Source organism: Alternaria viburni (genome assembly GCF_023758015.1).
Source record: "Alternaria viburni strain BMP 2772 chromosome Unknown scaffold_13, whole genome shotgun sequence".
Taxonomy (NCBI): Eukaryota; Fungi; Ascomycota; class Dothideomycetes; order Pleosporales; family Pleosporaceae; genus Alternaria; species Alternaria viburni.
In genome coordinates, this window is record NW_026055782.1 from 981,047 (window position 1) to 999,418 (window position 18,372).

Here is an 18,372-nt window from a genome sequence, read left to right on the forward strand (position 1 = left end):
GCTAGAAGCTCGGGGTCTTCCAATAAAGCTTCCACATGAATAATCGACTTTTTCTTGCCCGTGCTGCCATGGCCACATCCTTCTGCGGAAAATGCACCTTGATGCGCTGGCCTACTGCGGCGGTTGTTACAAGCATCATCTGACCCTACAACAACGCGGTCACCATCATGCACTAGAAGCGGCAACGACCTAGCTGAATTTGCTCGAACTCTTCCAAAAGCATCTGCGGATCGACAGCCGGCTGCTGCTAGAGGCCGACCATAGCGCATTCGGAGAGTATGCAGAGCAGCCCGGATAGGTCGGGACGCTATACACGCCTAGGGCTGCATCATAGGGTCACGATCGTTGTGCTGTATTGGCTCCATGCATCGCACTTGAAAACATGCCGAATCATCCATACCTCCTCAGCAGTGGCGCCACGTCTGTTATGTGCCACGTTTCTTGTTAGTATCTCGTGTCCAGTGGTGTACGAGAAGTACGCACATTGGCCGGTGAGATTGCCATGTTTCAAGGCATGGGATTGTAATCCCTGTCGCGCAACCTCGGCAAAAACGGAGTCGCCCAAGAACGCCCAGGCACAATTTCAAGACCATCGAATTAACCCGACCAAGTTAACTCCCGCGTTGGCGCCTTCCGTTAGATCCACATTGCAAATGTTTGGACGTGATGTCATGCCGCCTGTTCCTGCTGGTGCTGCTGTCCACCGAGTGGCCTCGATCGGCCGCTACGACCATCCCACGCCATTCGCAAGTGTGTTTATTCACCTCTTTGCGCGCCCGTTGTCCGGATCCAGGCAGCTATACGAAAAGCTTTGTTGGCGCATGCAGGTGAAGCCGGGTGTCGCGCGTCCCTTCAGGCTTAGACTTCGCTCTTTCTGCGCTGTCACCATCATCGCGCCGTCACTACCGGCAACGCGGAACCGTCACTGACCCAGATCTTCCGACCCACCAAGACGCCAAACCTCTTCGCACAGCTCACTATGGCGAACCCTACGCCTAGTCCCAAGCGCGAGGGTCTCGTCTCGCCCATCGGTATGGTCATCGAAGAGCCGACCTTTCCGAATATCCCTGGCCAAGAACCCACCACGCCCACGCCCGTCCAGAACACTTCGACCGCAGCCATGGCTCAACCAGCAGGCGCATCATCGCCAGACCAGCCTATCGACGCCCCGCGAGACACCTCCGAGTCGACCCCGAATGATCAGGACTACTTCGCGTCGACGACGCGTCCCACACAGCAGAGATGGGCAACGGAACGGCCGAAGCCCTCTGTGCGACACTCTCTGCTAGGAAGGATGCAGAAGCCCCGCGAGGCAAGACCAGCCGCACCCGAAAGGGCAGCAACAATCACCTTCGACCCCGAATCCGAATCCTCAGACTCCTCAGACGATGAGAGACAACTCCCCCGCAAGAGCCTCGGCCATGCAGACGACCTCACCAAACAAGCAACGCGCCAGCCTCGCGGACGCCGATCGGGGCCCTTTTCTCGTCTCAAGATCGCCAACGAGCATTTCAACACAAAGGGCAGGGTATCCAAGGCGGACGGACGTCTGAAGCTTAGTATACTCGAGGAGAACCATGGCAGTGGATACATCGCAAAGGCTCTGGGCACAGCTTTCAAGAAGAATAGCAATGACGAGAATCAAGGCCCTACGAGTTACGACGATGCCGGAGCTACCAAGATTAGCCCTGAGGATGACGAGATGGAACATGATCCTTCACGAAGAATCAAGCTCAACATTGTTATCATCATCATTGGTTCGCGCGGAGATATTCAGCCCTTCATCCGGATAGGCAAGATTCTGAAAGAAGACTACGGACATCGCGTTCGCATGGCCACACACCCGGCTTTCAAGGACTTTGTGGAAAAGGACTCCGGCTTGGAGTTTTTCTCTGTTGGCGGCAACCCGGCAGAGCTGATGGCGTTCATGGTCAAGAATCCTGGACTAATACCGAACATCGACACCATCAAGGAGGGTGAGATAGGCAGGCGAAGGAGCCAGATGTACGAAATGTTCCAGGGCATGTGGCGTGCTTGCATCAACGCGACCGACGACGAGACGGATAAGACGAACGTGAAAATGAGTAAGTTCCTCCGATGCGTTCGTGTTACACATGACTAATATCAAGTAGTGGGTGATAAGGCGCCTTTCGTTGCAGATGCCATCATTTCAAATCCACCAAGTTTCGCACCCACTCACATTGCTGAGAAGCTCGGCATTCCGCTACACATGATGTTCACGTAAGTACTTGAAATGTAGATTTGCAAGTCAATACTAATACTCTACAGCTTCCCTTACACGCCTACGAGCCAGTTCCCTCATCCACTTGCCAACATCAAGGCCAGTAACGTCGAAGCCACCTACAGCAACTTCATGTCGTATCCGCTCGTCGAAATGATGATGTGGCAGGGTCTCGGCGACCTTATAAATCGATTCCGTACCCAGGTCTTGCATCTGGAGGAAGTGAGCAGAATATGGGCACCAGGTCAACTCTATCGGCTCAAGGTGCCTTATACCTACATGTGGTCACCCGGTCTCATCCCAAAGCCAAAGGACTGGGGCCCAGAGATCGACATTTCCGGTTTCGTCTTTCTAGATCTTGCTTCCTCATTTACGCCACCAGATGAGTTGAAGAAGTTCTTGGATGATGGGCCTCCTCCAATTTACATCGGGTTTGGCTCAATTGTTGTAGACGACCCAGACGAGTTCACTAGTCTGATTTTCGAAGCGGTCAAGTCCGTTGGCTGCCGTGCCCTTGTTTCGAAGGGTTGGGGTGGCTTTGGGTCGAACGCAGATTGCCCGGAAAATGTCTTCATGCTTGAGAACACACCGCACGATTGGTTGTTTCCCAAGTGCAGTGCAGTTATCCATCACGGAGGTGCTGGTACAACCGCTATTGGCCTCAAGTGCGCCATACCGACAATGATTGTACCCTTCTTTGGCGATCAGCCATTCTGGGGTGCGATGGTTAGTAAGGCAAAAGCTGGAGCGCACGATTGTATACCCTACAAGAAACTGAACGCAGAAAGACTAGCGGAGGGCATCAAGCAATGTCTGACTGAAGAAGCCAAAGAGAACGTGAAGAAGATCGCAGACAGCATTGCGAAGGAAGGTGATGGAGCGCTCAACGCCGTGCGCTCCTTCCACAGGTCATTACCCCTCACCGGCGCAGGCAGCATGCGTTGCGATTTCCTCGACAACCGTGCGGCAGTATGGAAGATCAAGAATACCGAGGTCAAGCTGTCCGCACTCGCTGCCGAGATCCTGGTAGAGAAGAAGAAGCTCAAGTGGAGCGAGTTGCGACTCATACGACACTACGAGTGGAACGACTTTGGTGGCCCAGGCGAGCCAATCACTGGTGTCTGGGGCAGCCTGATGTCGTCCTTCTCTGATGCGGCTGCCGGTGTAGGAGGCATGCCTGTCGAGATGGGGAAGAGTATTAGGAAACGGGAGCAAATTAAGGAAAAGAAGCGCAAGCACCATGAACGCCACGAGCACAAGAAGGCTACACTAGCGAAAGCAAACGCCGATAGCGCAAATGGAGCCGAAAATATGACGCACAACAAGAGTGAACAAGACGGATCCAGGCCACAAGCAAATCGCAACGAATCGTCCATTTCAAAGATCACGGAACCGGACGAAGAGTTGGCTGAGGAGCTAGGCCGCGAAGCTGCTTTTGGCTTCAGGAAGACAGGTCACGCTATCGCTCGATTCCCCATGGACTTGACACTCGCCATTACTCAAGGTTTTCACAACGCTCCACGTCTCTACGGAGATGAAACTGTACGCAGACCACCCCGGGTCACTGGGTTCCACTCAGGCACGCGCGCCGGTCGCGACGAGTTCCTTTACGGCGTAAAAGATGGCGTTTGGGGCCTTGTCACCCAGCCTTACAATGGCGCGAAACAGAACGGTGTTATAGGTGCAGTCCGAGGCGTAGGCTTCGGTATTGGCGGCTTCGTGCTTAAAGACATCGCAGCTCTTCTTGGCCCTTTGGCGTATACGATGAAGGGGCTTGATGCGGAATACATGAAGCGGTACCAGCCTACGAACTACCTCCGTCGTGCACGCATTGCTGAGGGGCAGAAGGAGCTGACGATGTTGGAGTCAAAAGCTCACATTACGGCTATCAAGGAGGCTCAAAATGGAGCCAAGCGACCTTCCGAGAAGAAGGAATCCGTAGAAGAGAACGTGGTCATTCGATGGAAGGCTCTACAGAAAACGATCGCCGACGAGAAGAAACAACACAAGAACGGAATTGTAGGCTCTCTCACTGGTCGAGGGGATCATAAAGAAGGCCAACGAGTTGGACGTAAGTCTACTGAGGTCGCCAAGAAGGATGCCAGGCGATCGCAGTCCAAAGGAAGGCCAAATACCCATACGCCCAACGATAAGCCCGGCGGAGTTCTTCCAGAAGACCAATCCAAAGTGATGGACCCGGGAAAAGCTCGAAGAAGCGTTGACGGTAACGCAAGGGGCGGAGGAATGCACCGGATGAGCACTGCGCCAACCACAACTTTGGAGCATGGCGAACACCTCGAAAGAGAAGAGCTGCAGCTTCCTCCAAGATACCAGGCGACTGGTGATGCCACGTTGAAGGAGCACGACACAAATTCGCTTGGTGCAGGACATCTAGGTGATGATGCAAAGAACAAGTCTGATCCTGAGCTTGCTAGCCCAATCACTGAGGCTAACAACTTGGGACCTACAGATACGAAGGGTGGACTGGATGTTGCGGATCGTCCTTCCGCAGATGGCTCCGATGAGACGAGGGTCGATAGCGATCTCACCGATTGGGCTGCTGTAAGGCAGAAGACTGATGCCTTGCCAATGGGTGGTGAGCCGCCTAGGGTGGTTGGTGTATAGAAACATCACTGCTTTGCATCATGTTGCATGTAGCGTAGCGTTGTTGGTCATTGTCGTCTTTTAGTACTGGTTCATCACCCACATTTTTCCTTTCCATTCCATTAGATAGTTTTACATTAAAGGTTCTAATAACTGAGATACCCATATCTGTACACTAGAAGCCTGATCATATCGCACTCACTGCGCTTTCTCCTCCACCCTTTCAAAAGCCGCATACTCAGGTAGCTTGAAGCCATCATCCCTGCTCTCCGTATCTCCAAGCCACGGACCGACCCACTCCCACCTCAGAACCATCGACACCAGCCTCACGAAACCGTGCAAGACTGTCCTTCTCCAAGCCGAGCCCGGATGCATAAACCCCGGTACAAAACGCGACATCACCTGACTCTGCACCACAAAAGGTCGGAACCTCTCCTCGTAGCGTGCCAGCGCAGCAGTAAGACCTTCAAACGTCGTAGAAGAGATAGGGTCGTTAACGCAGCTCAGCTCACCCGCCAAAACATATGCCCCCAGCACCGCAAGCGAAGTCCCCATGCCCGTACATGGACTAGGACAAAACGCGGCATCACCCAGACAAATCACACGACTGCGACTCCACCGCTTCATCTTGACCTGATTGATAGCGTGGAAGTAGAAGTCGGGCGCCCCGGGCATGGCATCAAGGAGTCTCTTGCAAACCCATCCTGCATCTGCGAATTCCTGCCGGACAAGTTCTTCTTGAGCGGCTCTCCCAGCCCTACTCGCTTCCCGCCAAGCGATTTTCTGGGCAGGGGTTGACGGCATGAACGTGAACATCGCGCGGGTTGTACCGTGAGGATCTGGACGCGTGGCAACGGTACGTGATCCTTTTGCGACGAAGATGTCCCACCAGGATGCGTCAAAAGGGAGGCGTGGTATGGTGAAGTATGCAGCGTACATACCTTTGTGTTCGATGGATACGTCTTGAACTGGGAAGACGAGACTGCGTGTTTTGGACCATTGGCCGTCTGCTGCGATGAGTAGGCCGTAGGTGCGTGTTGTGCCATCGCTGAGGAGGACTTTGACGCATGCGGAGTTGTTTTGGAGGATTTGGATTATTGTGGTGTTGAACAGGTATGTTACGTTGGATTGAGAACTTGTCGCTTGGTGTAGTAGTTTTGCAAGGTCGCCGCGTAGGATCTCGTATTCCGAGGTTGGACTTGCTGAGCCGCCTTCTTTGATGGGGAAGGGTGCGAAGGGGGTTCCTTGCGAGTCGATGAACCGCGTGCCGAGCTCTTTGGTGTTGAATTGCTGCACTCGTGGCATTAGGCCCATCTTTTTGATGCAGGTTACGGCGCTGCCTTGGATGTCGACATTTTGGCCGTGGGGCTGGAGGGAGGGTGCCTTTTCTAAGATAGTGATGCTGTGCTTGGGGTTGAAGGAGAGCCAGTAGGCTAGGGCTGGGCCAGCGATGCCTGAGCCGACGATCAAGATATTCATCGTTTTTGATTTCGAAATGAAATTTGGTTCAGATCCCGGACTAGCTCAGATCGTGAAGCAACTTGTCTGGTCGAGACGATGTTTGGGGGTCTTTTGAACGAGTTTGATGAGTGGTACATTGCCATTATGGTAGGCTCCATCGTGATATATATGAGAACAGTAGGTCATTTGCGATAACTGAAGGCACGGCTTCGGGCGCCTTGGAGACTGTGATGAGGTTTCGGGGTTGGCGTGCTTCGGGTCTCGAGCATTCGGGCAACGGCTCGGGGGTAATGAGCTGCGCACTATTCCCGATGCGGTTTCACGCATCTGCCATCATCCCGCATCGCCACTTCCTAAACTCTTGTCATCTTCTTTCGCATTTTGTGCTCACTCCAATGGCATGTAGCGAGACAATAACGACACCTGCCGTTACTTCCATTGAGCGCAGCTGACTTCCACAATGGCAACCACAAGCCTATCCACAAGCGCCCACAAAAGACCTACTTTCTCCTGCATCCGATGCGCTGAACGGAAGGTCAAATGCGACAGGCAGAGGCCATGTGCTGGTTGTGTCAAGAGCAACGTCGAATGCATCTTTAACCCCGTGCAACCACCAAAACAGAGAAACAAGCGCGTCAAAGTCAAAGTACTGACTGATCGGTTGAAACAGTATGAGGCTCTCCTTCAGGAAAAGGGAATTGACCCTGGGAACCTCCCGAACCAGACGGATAGTAGGCCGCAGTCGCAACCTTTGATGCACGGCGTGCCCGATCAACAAGAGCAGCATATTGTTCAATTGCAGACGCCTTCGTCTCTTGAGTCTGACTCGTCTCCGTATTGCGTCCAGAATCCTACTGTTCGTGGCCAGGCACCCTTCCGGTTTGTAGAGAACAGTCTATGGAATAGAGTGGTTGAAGAGGTGAGTGGAAGACCTATGCCATGTGCTGTTACGGGAATCTTATCATCGCGCCGATGCTAACGAGTGTTTAGTCTCTCGACCCTGACAACGATTTAGAAGACTCAAGCGATATCAGCGAGGAGGAATCCACGACGGGTAACTCCGGTTTCGCTGTTATCAGATCCTCCCATCGCAGCGGCAAGCCTCGTCATCCACCGCTCGAGCGCCTTATTCAGCTTTGGGAGATCTTCGTCAGTAACGTGGACCCGTTGACTAAGGTGGTGCATGTACCTAGTCTACGGCCTATGATTGAAAAAGCTGCCAAAAATCTTGGGCTCATACCGCGACCGCTCGAAGCTCTCATGTTTGCTATATATGGCTCCGCTATCATGTCATTGGGCCAAGAGGAGTGTGAGCAACGTTTCGCCAAGTCGCGCGACCAACTACTTTCTCAGTACATTTCGGGGACAGAAGCGGCATTATCTAGAGCAAGAGTGATGGAGACTTCCAATCTTGTTGTTCTTCAGGCTTTGGTGATACACCTGATCACCATCCGCGAGATCTATGCGCCACGCGCGACCTGGACGCTTACCGGCGTAGCTGTTCGCATTGCTCAAAGCATGGGTCTTGAGCGCGATGGTAAATATCTAGGTATACCTCCCTTCGAAACCGAGATACGCCGACGTATCTGGTTCCAGTTGAAAGCTCATGACTCCCGAGCTGCGGAGTTGTGTGGTCTCGCGAAGTACCGAGATCCTGACATCGGCCCTGAGCGAGCCGAATGGCCTACTAACCTCCACGACGATCAGCTGTACCCTGGCATGTCTGAGCTACCCCCAGAATCCAATAGAATTACGGATGTCATCTTCATTGTCACAAGATGTGAGATGGGGAAGTTCGCCGCGCCACGCATTGCAGCACTGCGCCAAGAAGGAATGGATCCCAGGCAGATGAACCTCGATCATTCAGCAAAGGGCAAGGCCGCCCGTGAAGGCTTGATCCAAGAGCTTGAGGATACTATTGAGACGAAACATCTTCGCTACTGTGACCCATCTCAGCCTTTACATCTTGTTGCAATGGTGGTGGCTCGGTATGGTCTCAATGTAGCCCGCTTTTTGATACATCATCCACGAAACTGGGGTACATTGGAGAAAACACCCCTCGAGGAGCGCAAGAAGATTTGGGAAGTCTGTCTCAAGCTTCTCGAGCAACAAATCATGTTGCAGACCAACCCCGTCATCAAGCGCTTTGCATGGAGCGCATCCTACTTTCGGCAGTGGCACGCCTTAATCCATCTGCTAGATACTCTTCGCGCTCATCCGAATTTGATCGACACTGATCGAGCTTGGCGACTCATCGGCGAAACGTACGACAATAATCCGGATATGCTCGAGGACATGAGAAGGCCCATTCATGCAGCTGTTGGCAATCTATGCTTGAAGGCCTATGACGATCATGAGGCACTAATGCGCTCGAAAGATGGCCATTCTCGTTCGCCACCTGGATTCATAGCACGTCTACGACACCAACGCGATCGCGCAAGGTTGCGACGCCAAAAACGCACGGCAAATAGCGGTCATACGGCTGCATCTACTGATCAGTCCGGGGCTGACGTGTATCGAATCGACGGCAATGCTATACCTGATGCCTTTGATGGGTTAATGGACCCAAATCAGAGCTCTTTTCAGGCGCCATTTGGACCTACGCAAGACACTGTGTTCGACAGCACTAACCATTTCGCCTTCTCCAACGACGCCGACGGCGCGTTCTTCGACAGCATGGATTTGGGCGGCACGAAAGATTTTTTGGCTACCGACTACATCATGGACGATTCATCACTTGAGTTTATAGACTGGGGCAAGTTGGACAATTGGCTTGCTCATGCTTCCTGACGGAGGTATACAATCTATCTAGCACTGCGTCGTAGCGGGATGGGAAGACTGCCGCTCGGCTTCCTGGGACGTTGCAGCACCTACGCATATACGTTAAGAACAGCCTTCGCTCAAGGAGCCTATATAGACCAGCCTATTTACAACACACAATTAATGACAGCTGCAGCTATCCCCGCGCCCAGAACTGCTATTATCTTGACGCTCTTCACTCTGCCACTCGCAGTGCTCGGTAAACCAGTCTCGGTTGATGCGATAGCTTGGGTCTGACTAGCAGTCGAAGCGGTAGAAGTCGTTTGCACAGAGCCGCCTTTTGATTGCGTAGTCATCGGGAGTTCGTCCATCTCACGCGCCTCGGCGTAGCATCCGGCGAACGCAATAGTGTTGTTCAGCCAAACTTCGCCGTATAGGGCCTCTCGCATCTCTTCGAGCCAAGTATTAGGGCAGCTTTGAACGACCTCGACGGCTCGCGAGCTATGTGCAGCCCACCAGGAAGATGCTACACTAGCATAGGAAGAGTAGGCCGGAAGGACTTCTTGAGGAGCAGCGGTAGTGAATGCGCACCAACTAGTCCGTTCCGGAAAGGGACAGGTTGGTACAACCGTGGCCGAAGGCGTGATAGTGAGTGTGCAGTCTTCGATGAGTTTGTCTCCGTAGACTAGAAGCTCATCCAGAAGGGCCCCAGTGGGCTTCGGCATATCGAAATATTGCGCGATGCTTTCGGTCGCGCAGTACCAAGGATCTCGGCTGGTCGTTGGCTCCGCGATGGGCATGAGCGTCAGCTGGACTGCAGGCGCTGTAACAGCAGCTTTGATTGGAGGGGTGCCCGTGACAAGAGACATAGTAACTAAAACGTCGCTGAGGATTGATATGCCAAAGGAAGGTTGTCCTTCAAGCGATGTGACAACACAGAGACTTGGGACATATAATGTCGTTATATCATCAAAGAGTAAATACCATATTGATCAATAGGGGTTTCACGCCATGACCAAGTGCAGCTGTGCCACACACCCCTCGGTCCGGCTAAGAAGAAGCAGGGCATTCTTCCAGGGTGATTTGTTCGTCACTGCCTGCCATTACTGTTGGGTGACCGTGGTAGCCTGGAATGTTTGGTTCTTGCTTGAAGCTTGCTATCTACTCAAAAGGTTCGACAGTCCCGTACAGGGGTCTATGACAGGCATCACTAGTCTTGATAGTAGTCGCTAAACTTCTAATAGATCCAGTGGGGATAGTGCTCTTGCAGGGCTGCTTGTACAGCGGCGAGACAATCAATCTTCCGATAGCGCGCCAGATCCGGCCAACCATGCTCACGATAGATCTTCTGTATCGTGACTACAAGCCCCTCTTCTCTATGCCCTAGCGTCGCGTAGATATCGATCACTAGCTTCGGAGTGACGGGAATGAAAGAAAGCTGTCGAAATTGGTCTTTCAGCACCTCGAAAAAATCAACAATAGCCCAGCACCCCGATTCAGCCCTCCACTGAGCCTCGTTTTCAGCCGCGTAGTCGTATGGATCTTCTTGGATTCCCTCGCGCGAAGCATTGTTCGTGATCTCGTTGGGGCATTCGATCCAGTAGACGACACCCAACTCTGTGTCAAGCAAGAAATTCGCATTGTCTCTTCCACCAGTCGTTAAACCAATAACGTGAGCCGGTACTTCGTCAGTGATGCAGGCGCCTTCAGAGCAAAGCTTGAGTGTTTCCCCGGTGCTGGTACCTCGAGATACGTGTTCCAAGTCGCCCTGCCAGTCGGAGAAGACACACCATGGGGCTCCTTGGGGGTTCTCGAAGCTGCTTCCGGGCCCGAGAATATAAGGGAGATGCTTGAGAAGGGCTATTACTTCGTCTGTCTTGTTGACATCTCGCATGGAGTCAGGGGTGACATAGGGCCAGCCTCCTTTGGGCGGTTCAATAACGACGCTTTCTTCCATGTACATTTGGGTAAGAAAGTGGTAGTACTCGCGGACCGCAACGATGCACGCCTCGCGCGAGTAGCTGATATCTTCGAGCATCGGCATGATGATAGCGCCAGGAGGATACTGTTCAGAATCGTGTTGAAGAGATTTGTGGATTGTATCATCGCTCGTTTACCCGACTAGCCGTACATGATCTGAACTCTGCACCACCAACATGTTGGTACTAAACGTCCAACGGTTCTATATTAAAGCCTTCCTACGATCTGCAGCTGTGCCGCATTATTGCTTGAGTCCGGCGAGTACGAGAGATTTGCGTAGCGGTTGTTCTCAAGACGTGGATGAGTCAACAAGTGCAGAACTCAAGCGTTTTCTGTATCGACTTGACAGCAGTGTGTTGTGGAACAATGCTCGCGATGGCCAGATATCTCTTCAATTCGCTCCTTTGGGGCAGCGCACGGATGCAATCCACTATGCACCCCAACAGTACGTGCGTTAGCGAACCCCTTACTGAAGACGATGCCTCGCCAATTGACAACACAAACACATATCATCCCAACCAGTGCGACTGCCTGCTAGCATGTGCAGACTACGCAAACACGCATAGCCGGATCACGTACTTTTCCGTGGACCGTATTGAGCGGTGCGAGAAGGCTATGCTGCTTCGTTTTAGCTGCACCTGACGATCCTCAGACGACGCCGCTGATCCGCGACTGCACAACAGGCGGAGGAGGCAATGAACCAGAACCCATGATCGCAGACGTCCTTCCGGAGAATCAAAAGAAGGCGGGAGACCCTTTTCGAGCGAGCCTCGAGTCTGCGCCAGCACGCGTGAATGGCGCAGACAATTTACGCGAGATGCAACTGACGACTCGCAGTAGCGGAAAGCGCCTGTCAGGCGACGTTGTGGCGTTGCTCAAAGGCATGAGGTCGTATTTTGCGGCGCGCTACAATTGCGACGAGGAGTTGTTTGCGCATCACAAAGATCTAGCTGTCGGCGGCCAGAGACGACTCAGTGCTTGGAGATGAGAGCTGCGGATCTATGCTGATTTTGTACTAGCGCTCTTCGCCTCGGGACCGAACCCAATCCGTCGGCTTGCTTGGGAACCCGTTTACTTCGGAAATCGATGTCGCAATGATGAATTATAATGCCGCCGGCTCGTACGAAGCCCGTTCGATTCCAGAGTTGCTGTCGCGATGATCAATCACACATTGAGAGACAGACGCACAATCTGACTTCTTGGGCTCGGAGTGAACCAGAAACGATATCAGCAGATGGAGTGTACTGTGGTGGTTTAAACGCCATCTCGTTGACATCTCCGCACTACCTTAGCACCAGCACTAATCTCGTGTGAACCTTCCTTAGCAGAGCTTGTACTTGGAGTCGAATGAAGCTTAGCTACTATATGGATTGCTTGCTGTGTGCTTGCGGGCGGGATTGCTTTCGTTCGTCAGACGGTCCAGGTCGGAAGCGCGCAAGGCTGGCCAGATTGTGCTCACCTCAGCTCTGTGATCTCACTAACACAATGCATAGACTTGCCAGACAGGTTGTACGAGACGGAGTTCTCGGCTTCTTTGTTCAACTCGGCTCTCACGGTTTTGATGACTGCGATGCGTTGAGTTTCGGACCTATTCGATCAGCATAAAATCATCGACTCAGCCACTTGGAACGAGAGCAAACAAATCTATACATTTCTGATCTATACTCCTCTTCATCTGTTTTCTATATCAAAGATGCGTTATCAACTCTGTTTTTTGCTCTGCGCCAGTACTACTGCTCACGGAGCAGTCCTCCCACCTCGGCGCCAGAACTTGTTGCCCTTCTCGATTGGCACCACTTCCAGTTCCAGTACGCGTGCATCTGCGCTTGCAGAGAAGCGAGCTGGCTGGGAATACGGTCCCTCAATCGCCGGCAACACTGCATTCTATCCAGCTGGCAGTATTGGTGGACCAGTTGCGAAAGCGCAAGGGGACCGCTTCGAAATCTTTTCTGACAAATTGAGCACTAAAAATGATGAGGATGCTAAGGCTGCCCAAGCATCCATTGTGGCAGTAAGTACACCTGAAAGACTGATTCCGGAGATCTATGCTTAACACACCTCAGGCTGGCGGCTTGAACACTTTGGATGACTATGCGAAGCTGTATGACGGCCTGTGGAAAGAGAGCGCACCAAAAGGTCCATACCCAGGATTATTGACTAACTACACAGATGACCTACTCTTTTCAATGACTCAGCTCTCAGACAACCCGTACAAGATCGTGCGAGTGTCAAAGGACACAAAACTTCCTTTCATTGTCTCAAACGCCGACGCGATATCGGGGCAGACACTGGAAGCAGTCCAATCCTCTGGCCGTCTCTTTCTTGCCGATTATCTGGACCAAAAGTATCAGCCCCAGTCCGCTGGCAAATACGGGGCTGCCTGTCAAGCGTACTTTTACATTGACCCCAAGTCCCAGAACTTCCTGCCGCTCGCCATCAAATCGAATGTAGAAGGCTCCGACCTCATCTATACCCCTCACGACTCGCCTAACGATTGGTTGCTGGCCAAGATGATGTTCAATCTTAACAGCTTCTGGTACGCGCAATGGTATCATCTCGGCGCCACGCACGCGGTGAGTGAGATTGTGTACCTGAGCGCTATCCGGACGCTGAGTGAGGAACATCCTGTGATGGCTATACTGCATCGATGTAAGCTTCCACCCCTCTTCCACGATTAAGACTCCAAACTTATAGTGGTAATGTAGTGATGAAAGATGCTTGGGCGTTCCGAGTCATCGGCCGCGACAGCCTGATAAACCCCGGCGGCCCCATCGATCAACTCTTCCCATGGTCCGGCAGTCAAGCCGGTAACTACACCGACTCACTGTATCATTCGGGCGAATCCAGCTCTTTCCAGGCGAACTACTTCGAAACCAATCTGAAAAGGCGAGGCCTGATTGACTCTAGCTTCGGTCCCGAGATCAAAGCGTTTCCTTTTTATCGGGATGCATCGGTTATCCATGCTGCCATTTGCCGGTTCATGACTACCTTCGTGGACTCGTTTTACAAGGATGCAAGCGCAATTATAAACGACATTGAGCTCCAGGCATGGGTCCATGAAGCAGTACCAGCTCAGATCGTGGACTTTCCATGTACTCTAAAGGACAAGCAAACTCTAATCGACATCCTCACCCATATGGCCCACCTGGTATCAGTGGTTCACGGCACGCTCAACACAAACGCTCTCGCTGCCTCAACTGGTGTTCTTCCTTTCCACCCACTCGCTTTCTACTCGCCATTGCCAACTGCGAAAGGTGTCACCGACATCATGCCCTTCATGCCACAAGTTGACGCTGCCATTGGCCAGATCAGTCTAGTCGTAGATTTCAACCGGCCTGCATTCGTCAATAGCGAGGAAACGATATCGCACATGTTCGACAATGCAACCATGCTAGCCAGAATGGGTAGGGAAGTAGAGGAAGCGGAGCAGGATTTTCGACTGGCGATGAAGAATTTTAGTGTGGTCATCAGAGACAGGAGGTTTGGCAAAGACGGCCTGTGCGGGGACATGCCTTATTGTTGGACCACTCTAGATCCAGACACCGCTAGCTATTGGCTCACTATTTAGGGAACCAGTTTCGCATCACAAAGCTCAGATAGAGTACATGTACATTGATGCTCAAATTCTTGACTTCCTACGCGGTTGCACGCTGAATCCACCTGCCCATCCACTCCTCGTTGACCCTCTTCGCCTCATCCACCAAACCCAACTCAAGCAACAGCTGCACAGAACCCCTAACAGCCGAATGCAGCGACGAACTGACCCAAGCATGCGTCGGGGCCGTATGCTCTCCAATGAAGATGGTGTTGTGCTCCGTCTGATGGTATGCCGGGATATACAACTTATGCTGCATCACATCCGGACGGCACCAAGCAGTCCCCGTGTGTTCGTCCTGCAGCCAACACAGCTTCTCATAGTCGCCCGTGTACAGCTCTCTCGCTTGCTCTCCATGCACACTGACAACAGCATCCAACACAGTCTGCACATATTCCTCGTCTGAGAAGCTCGTGAACTCGTCACTCCAGTGGCCACCCCGGTAGTGTAGGATCAATCCCGGTCGAGACTCGTTGAGGCCGTAGACGGGGTAGTATAGGGCGCCGACGGCTGCACTAGGAGGCGTAGAGTATCCGCCGAAGATGGGACGATCGCCCTTCTCCCAGAAACGTTCCTTGAACAGCAGCGCGACTTTGCAGGCGGATTTGAAGCGGAGGCCAGCTTCGCTGATCGCGCGACCGAGTACGGAGGAGAATTTCGGAAGCGACATGAAGCGTGTCATGGTGAATGGGACTGCCATGATTGTGTAGTCGTATTCTTTCGACTCGTACGTCCTGTTGCTGGCACTGGGATACCACGACAGTTTCGTGCGCGTGTGACCTTCGGCATCTTCGATAGCCTCCAGTTTTCTGATCTTACGGTTGAGGGTGAGACGGTCGCTGACGTGGGGAAGGAAGGCATCAGACAGTCTGTTGAAGCCGCCGTCTACACACTTCCACTCAGTCAGGCCCAACGCATCCGGTCCGCCATCTTGCGCAAGGTTCGAGTTGTGCACTAACTCATCCCAGAAGACGTCGTAGTCGCTCGCTGTCCAGATGGCGTCTGTGACGTTTTCGCTTGCACCAAAGACGTGGCGCATCATGGCCTGCTCGCTCCAGTCGTCAAGACCTTGATCCATGGCTTTCTTGTGTTCGCGCCACACGTCGCGTTGCACGGCCTTGAGTCTGTCCTTTGACTTCAGAAGCTCGTTCATGCGCTGCTTGGTTTCGGTGTACTCCTGCGTGTCCAGTGGTGCTGGTCGCCCAAGAGACGAGTTTGCTTGGATCTCCGCTCGTGTTGGAAGTTGTCCGTTTGGAAGTCTGCCAGTTCCAAGGCCGAGGATCTCGTTGGGGTGATGCTGGACTCATGGGATGAAGTCGACTTTGTAATGCGGATTGTTTGCGTTCATCTCGTTGAGCATGTCGGCCAACTGGAATACCATTTGATGGTCGCTGTATTCGATGGTCTCTCCATCTTTGTATGTAATCGAGTGAGGAAGGCGCATAGGACCCATCTCCGCCCATTCTTGTGTTCCACCAACGTACTTGGTTCGGAACCGTCCTCCGACCCGGTCGCTTGCCTCGATAATCTCCCAGTTGTGCACACCCACACTGTCGAGCATCAGTGCTGTAGCGAGACCAGAGATGCCGGCGCCGACTATCGCGATGGTCGCATTCTTCTTGGATGAGGCCGCAGAGGTGGTTGTGTTGATCGCCGCTACGCCGTCGAACCATGCTCCAAGAGCGTCGAAGTCTTGTAGCAATGGTTTGGTACGACTGACGTCCCTAGTCTCTGAAGATGTTCTGGGACTCGAAATGGGGTTGCTGAGCACCAGCCCTGTAGAGGCTAATGTAATGGTCAGTGACCTCAACATCCTCGCCGCTGGATACACCATGTTCTTTAACACTTTCGACTTGACGAGCTTAAAACTGAAGGATGAACAAGCCGTGTTTGGAACGCCTTGATCGTTTAAGCTTAATATAAGACACCAATTACCCGCGAACCATGATGGCCAACCACCATGCACCTCCACTTGGCGAATGGACACACCGCGCATCTTGACGGAAAGCAGCAATCCAAATCAGTACTAAAAACATTAGAGTGCCATCACGGTAGGCAGAGGACTGTGTCGCATTCCAGCTCTGACAATAACATCCCAATCAAGCGAAGCCGGGCGGTCATACTCAGCGACCCGAACGCGCGCCCCGAAAAGCTTTCAACATGTTGTATACAGCAGCGTCTTTTATCTTCCACTCATGATCACGCGCTGCATCTTTGGAGTCGCCAAACGTGTATTTCATCTCATCGTTCTGTTCAGTTGCCTCTTGGTTCTTGTTTATGTTTCTCGGCGGTACTTCGTACCGAGTTGGGGTGAGGACGTGGACTTGCAGAGTGGCGCTTTCGACATCGCGGATGAATCGTGCTATTAGCTGTCAGATCTTGTAATGCATATCGGATGAGGCGAATGGGTGCATGCGAGAAGATGGGTAGTCGTACTCCATGGTATACCCAACTCTTCGGCCTCATTTCGGGCTTTATTCCGTGCGATGCAGCGCTCTTGCAGCTCCCATTCTTCTAAGGACTGTATAGGTGCGACGCCCGCCTTGGTCTTAGTGAGGTCATCGAGGGATGGAGAATGCAGACGCTGCGTTACGGCTCTAGAGATGAGTTGTCGGTATTGTACTGTTTCCAGGCCATCATTTGTGTTTTCCTTGCGGACTCTCGTATGGGCATCATTGTTGAAGTTTGAGGGTTTGGCTGAGCTCAGTTTTAGGAGTGTGATCGTCATGATGCGGCGTCTGAAATAGGCGACCGTAAAGTAAGGACATGACGTCGTACAGAGAGAAGGTGAGTATATAGCTGCTGGAGTCAACACATTGGCGTTTGTGGTATGATGAACTAGACGCGCCGTGTGCTCATTATTCAATGAGGCGATTGCACCATCGTATGCCTGAGTATCGGGGTAACTAGTACTTGCTCGGTTTCTTCACCATCCTCCTCTTCACGTATATGCAACACAAATGCTTCGTATTTACATCTTTTTCTCGTTCAAAGACCGTTCCGTCCAGTATATACAGGGTCCTCAATACCCTACAAGCTCAGCCCATCAGCCAGCACTGCACCGTACCAGATCATGGCACCCAAGCCCACCATGTTGACCAGACTGCTGACACCGTGCAGAATGCCGAACTGCTTGTTCAGGGCCTGCATCTCCTTACTATGTGGTCCAGCATCATAGCTCTTTTTCCCATCCCTCGTCTCCTGATGCTTCCTCAGACCCATGACCTCTGTTGTCTTGGGTCCAACGTAGACCCAGTTGACCAGCGCGGTGAGAAACATTGTGGTGTGCAGCCAGGAACTCAGGTTGTCGGTCGCTGTCGGTGGAATCGGCGAGGAAGAGAGGAATGGTAGCAGGGACGATGCTCCGCCGCGTGGGTACGTGAGCAGCATGACGACGGGAGTGAGGGTTTGTAGGGTGAAATAGACGGGGAAGGTGTGCTTCTGGAGCGTGGAGAATTGAGGGCGAGGGAGGACGCGGAAGGCTACGATGCCTGAGACGAAGGACTGGAAGAGTGTTGAGCCCAGGAGAGTGCCATAGCTGTGCTTGTGTTAGAGGATCTTGAGCGTCGAGAGCTGGTTAAGTAGCTTTGTACCTGAGCAGATGGTATGTCGCCGGGTTCTTGAATGAGGAGAATGACATGTTGACGATTGTGGTTTGTCAGTCAATCACGTTGTCTGTGAGAATGAGAGCAGGAGTGAGCAGGAAACTCGGCGTTTCAGAGCGCCACGA

General features: G+C 52.6%; 8 protein-coding genes across 8 annotated transcripts; 3 read left to right on the forward strand and 5 right to left on the reverse strand.

The window, feature by feature from the left end:
- Positions 1 to 979: 979 nt before the first annotated feature.
- Positions 980 to 4,867, forward strand: J4E79_006731 (uncharacterized protein; the record flags this gene model as incomplete). The annotated part of the gene is made up of 3 exons (XM_049355600.1): positions 980 to 2,084; positions 2,133 to 2,241; positions 2,290 to 4,867. The coding sequence occupies 3 exons, from the start codon at positions 980 to 982 to the stop codon at positions 4,865 to 4,867; spliced, it is 3,792 nt and encodes a 1,263-aa protein (XP_049210273.1).
- A 736-nt stretch (positions 4,868 to 5,603) lies between these two features.
- Positions 5,604 to 6,325, reverse strand: J4E79_006732 (uncharacterized protein; the record flags this gene model as incomplete). Its single annotated transcript, XM_049355601.1, has 2 exons — positions 5,604 to 5,629; positions 5,788 to 6,325. 2 exons carry the CDS (start codon positions 6,323 to 6,325, stop codon positions 5,604 to 5,606), a joined length of 564 nt encoding a protein of 187 aa, XP_049210274.1.
- A 442-nt stretch (positions 6,326 to 6,767) lies between these two features.
- J4E79_006733 (uncharacterized protein) lies at positions 6,768 to 9,097 on the forward strand (the record flags this gene model as incomplete). The annotated part of the gene is made up of 2 exons (XM_049355602.1): positions 6,768 to 7,226; positions 7,298 to 9,097. 2 exons carry the CDS (start codon positions 6,768 to 6,770, stop codon positions 9,095 to 9,097), a joined length of 2,259 nt encoding a protein of 752 aa, XP_049210275.1.
- Positions 9,098 to 10,304: 1,207 nt separating this feature from the next.
- J4E79_006734 (uncharacterized protein) lies at positions 10,305 to 11,111 on the reverse strand (the record flags this gene model as incomplete). The annotated part of the gene is made up of 1 exon (XM_049355603.1): positions 10,305 to 11,111. The coding sequence occupies one exon, from the start codon at positions 11,109 to 11,111 to the stop codon at positions 10,305 to 10,307; it is 807 nt and encodes a 268-aa protein (XP_049210276.1).
- A 1,629-nt stretch (positions 11,112 to 12,740) lies between these two features.
- On the forward strand, positions 12,741 to 14,615 carry J4E79_006735 (uncharacterized protein; the record flags this gene model as incomplete). The annotated part of the gene is made up of 3 exons (XM_049355604.1): positions 12,741 to 13,058; positions 13,111 to 13,696; positions 13,753 to 14,615. 3 exons carry the CDS (start codon positions 12,741 to 12,743, stop codon positions 14,613 to 14,615), a joined length of 1,767 nt encoding a protein of 588 aa, XP_049210277.1.
- A 67-nt stretch (positions 14,616 to 14,682) lies between these two features.
- On the reverse strand, positions 14,683 to 16,455 carry J4E79_006736 (uncharacterized protein; the record flags this gene model as incomplete). Its single annotated transcript, XM_049355605.1, has 2 exons — positions 14,683 to 15,939; positions 15,964 to 16,455. The coding sequence occupies 2 exons, from the start codon at positions 16,453 to 16,455 to the stop codon at positions 14,683 to 14,685; spliced, it is 1,749 nt and encodes a 582-aa protein (XP_049210278.1).
- A 310-nt stretch (positions 16,456 to 16,765) lies between these two features.
- J4E79_006737 (uncharacterized protein) lies at positions 16,766 to 17,370 on the reverse strand (the record flags this gene model as incomplete). Its single annotated transcript, XM_049355606.1, has 2 exons — positions 16,766 to 17,004; positions 17,079 to 17,370. The coding sequence occupies 2 exons, from the start codon at positions 17,368 to 17,370 to the stop codon at positions 16,766 to 16,768; spliced, it is 531 nt and encodes a 176-aa protein (XP_049210279.1).
- A 302-nt stretch (positions 17,371 to 17,672) lies between these two features.
- Positions 17,673 to 18,282, reverse strand: J4E79_006738 (uncharacterized protein; the record flags this gene model as incomplete). The annotated part of the gene is made up of 2 exons (XM_049355607.1): positions 17,673 to 18,180; positions 18,236 to 18,282. 2 exons carry the CDS (start codon positions 18,280 to 18,282, stop codon positions 17,673 to 17,675), a joined length of 555 nt encoding a protein of 184 aa, XP_049210280.1.
- Between the last annotated feature and the right edge of the window lie 90 nt (positions 18,283 to 18,372).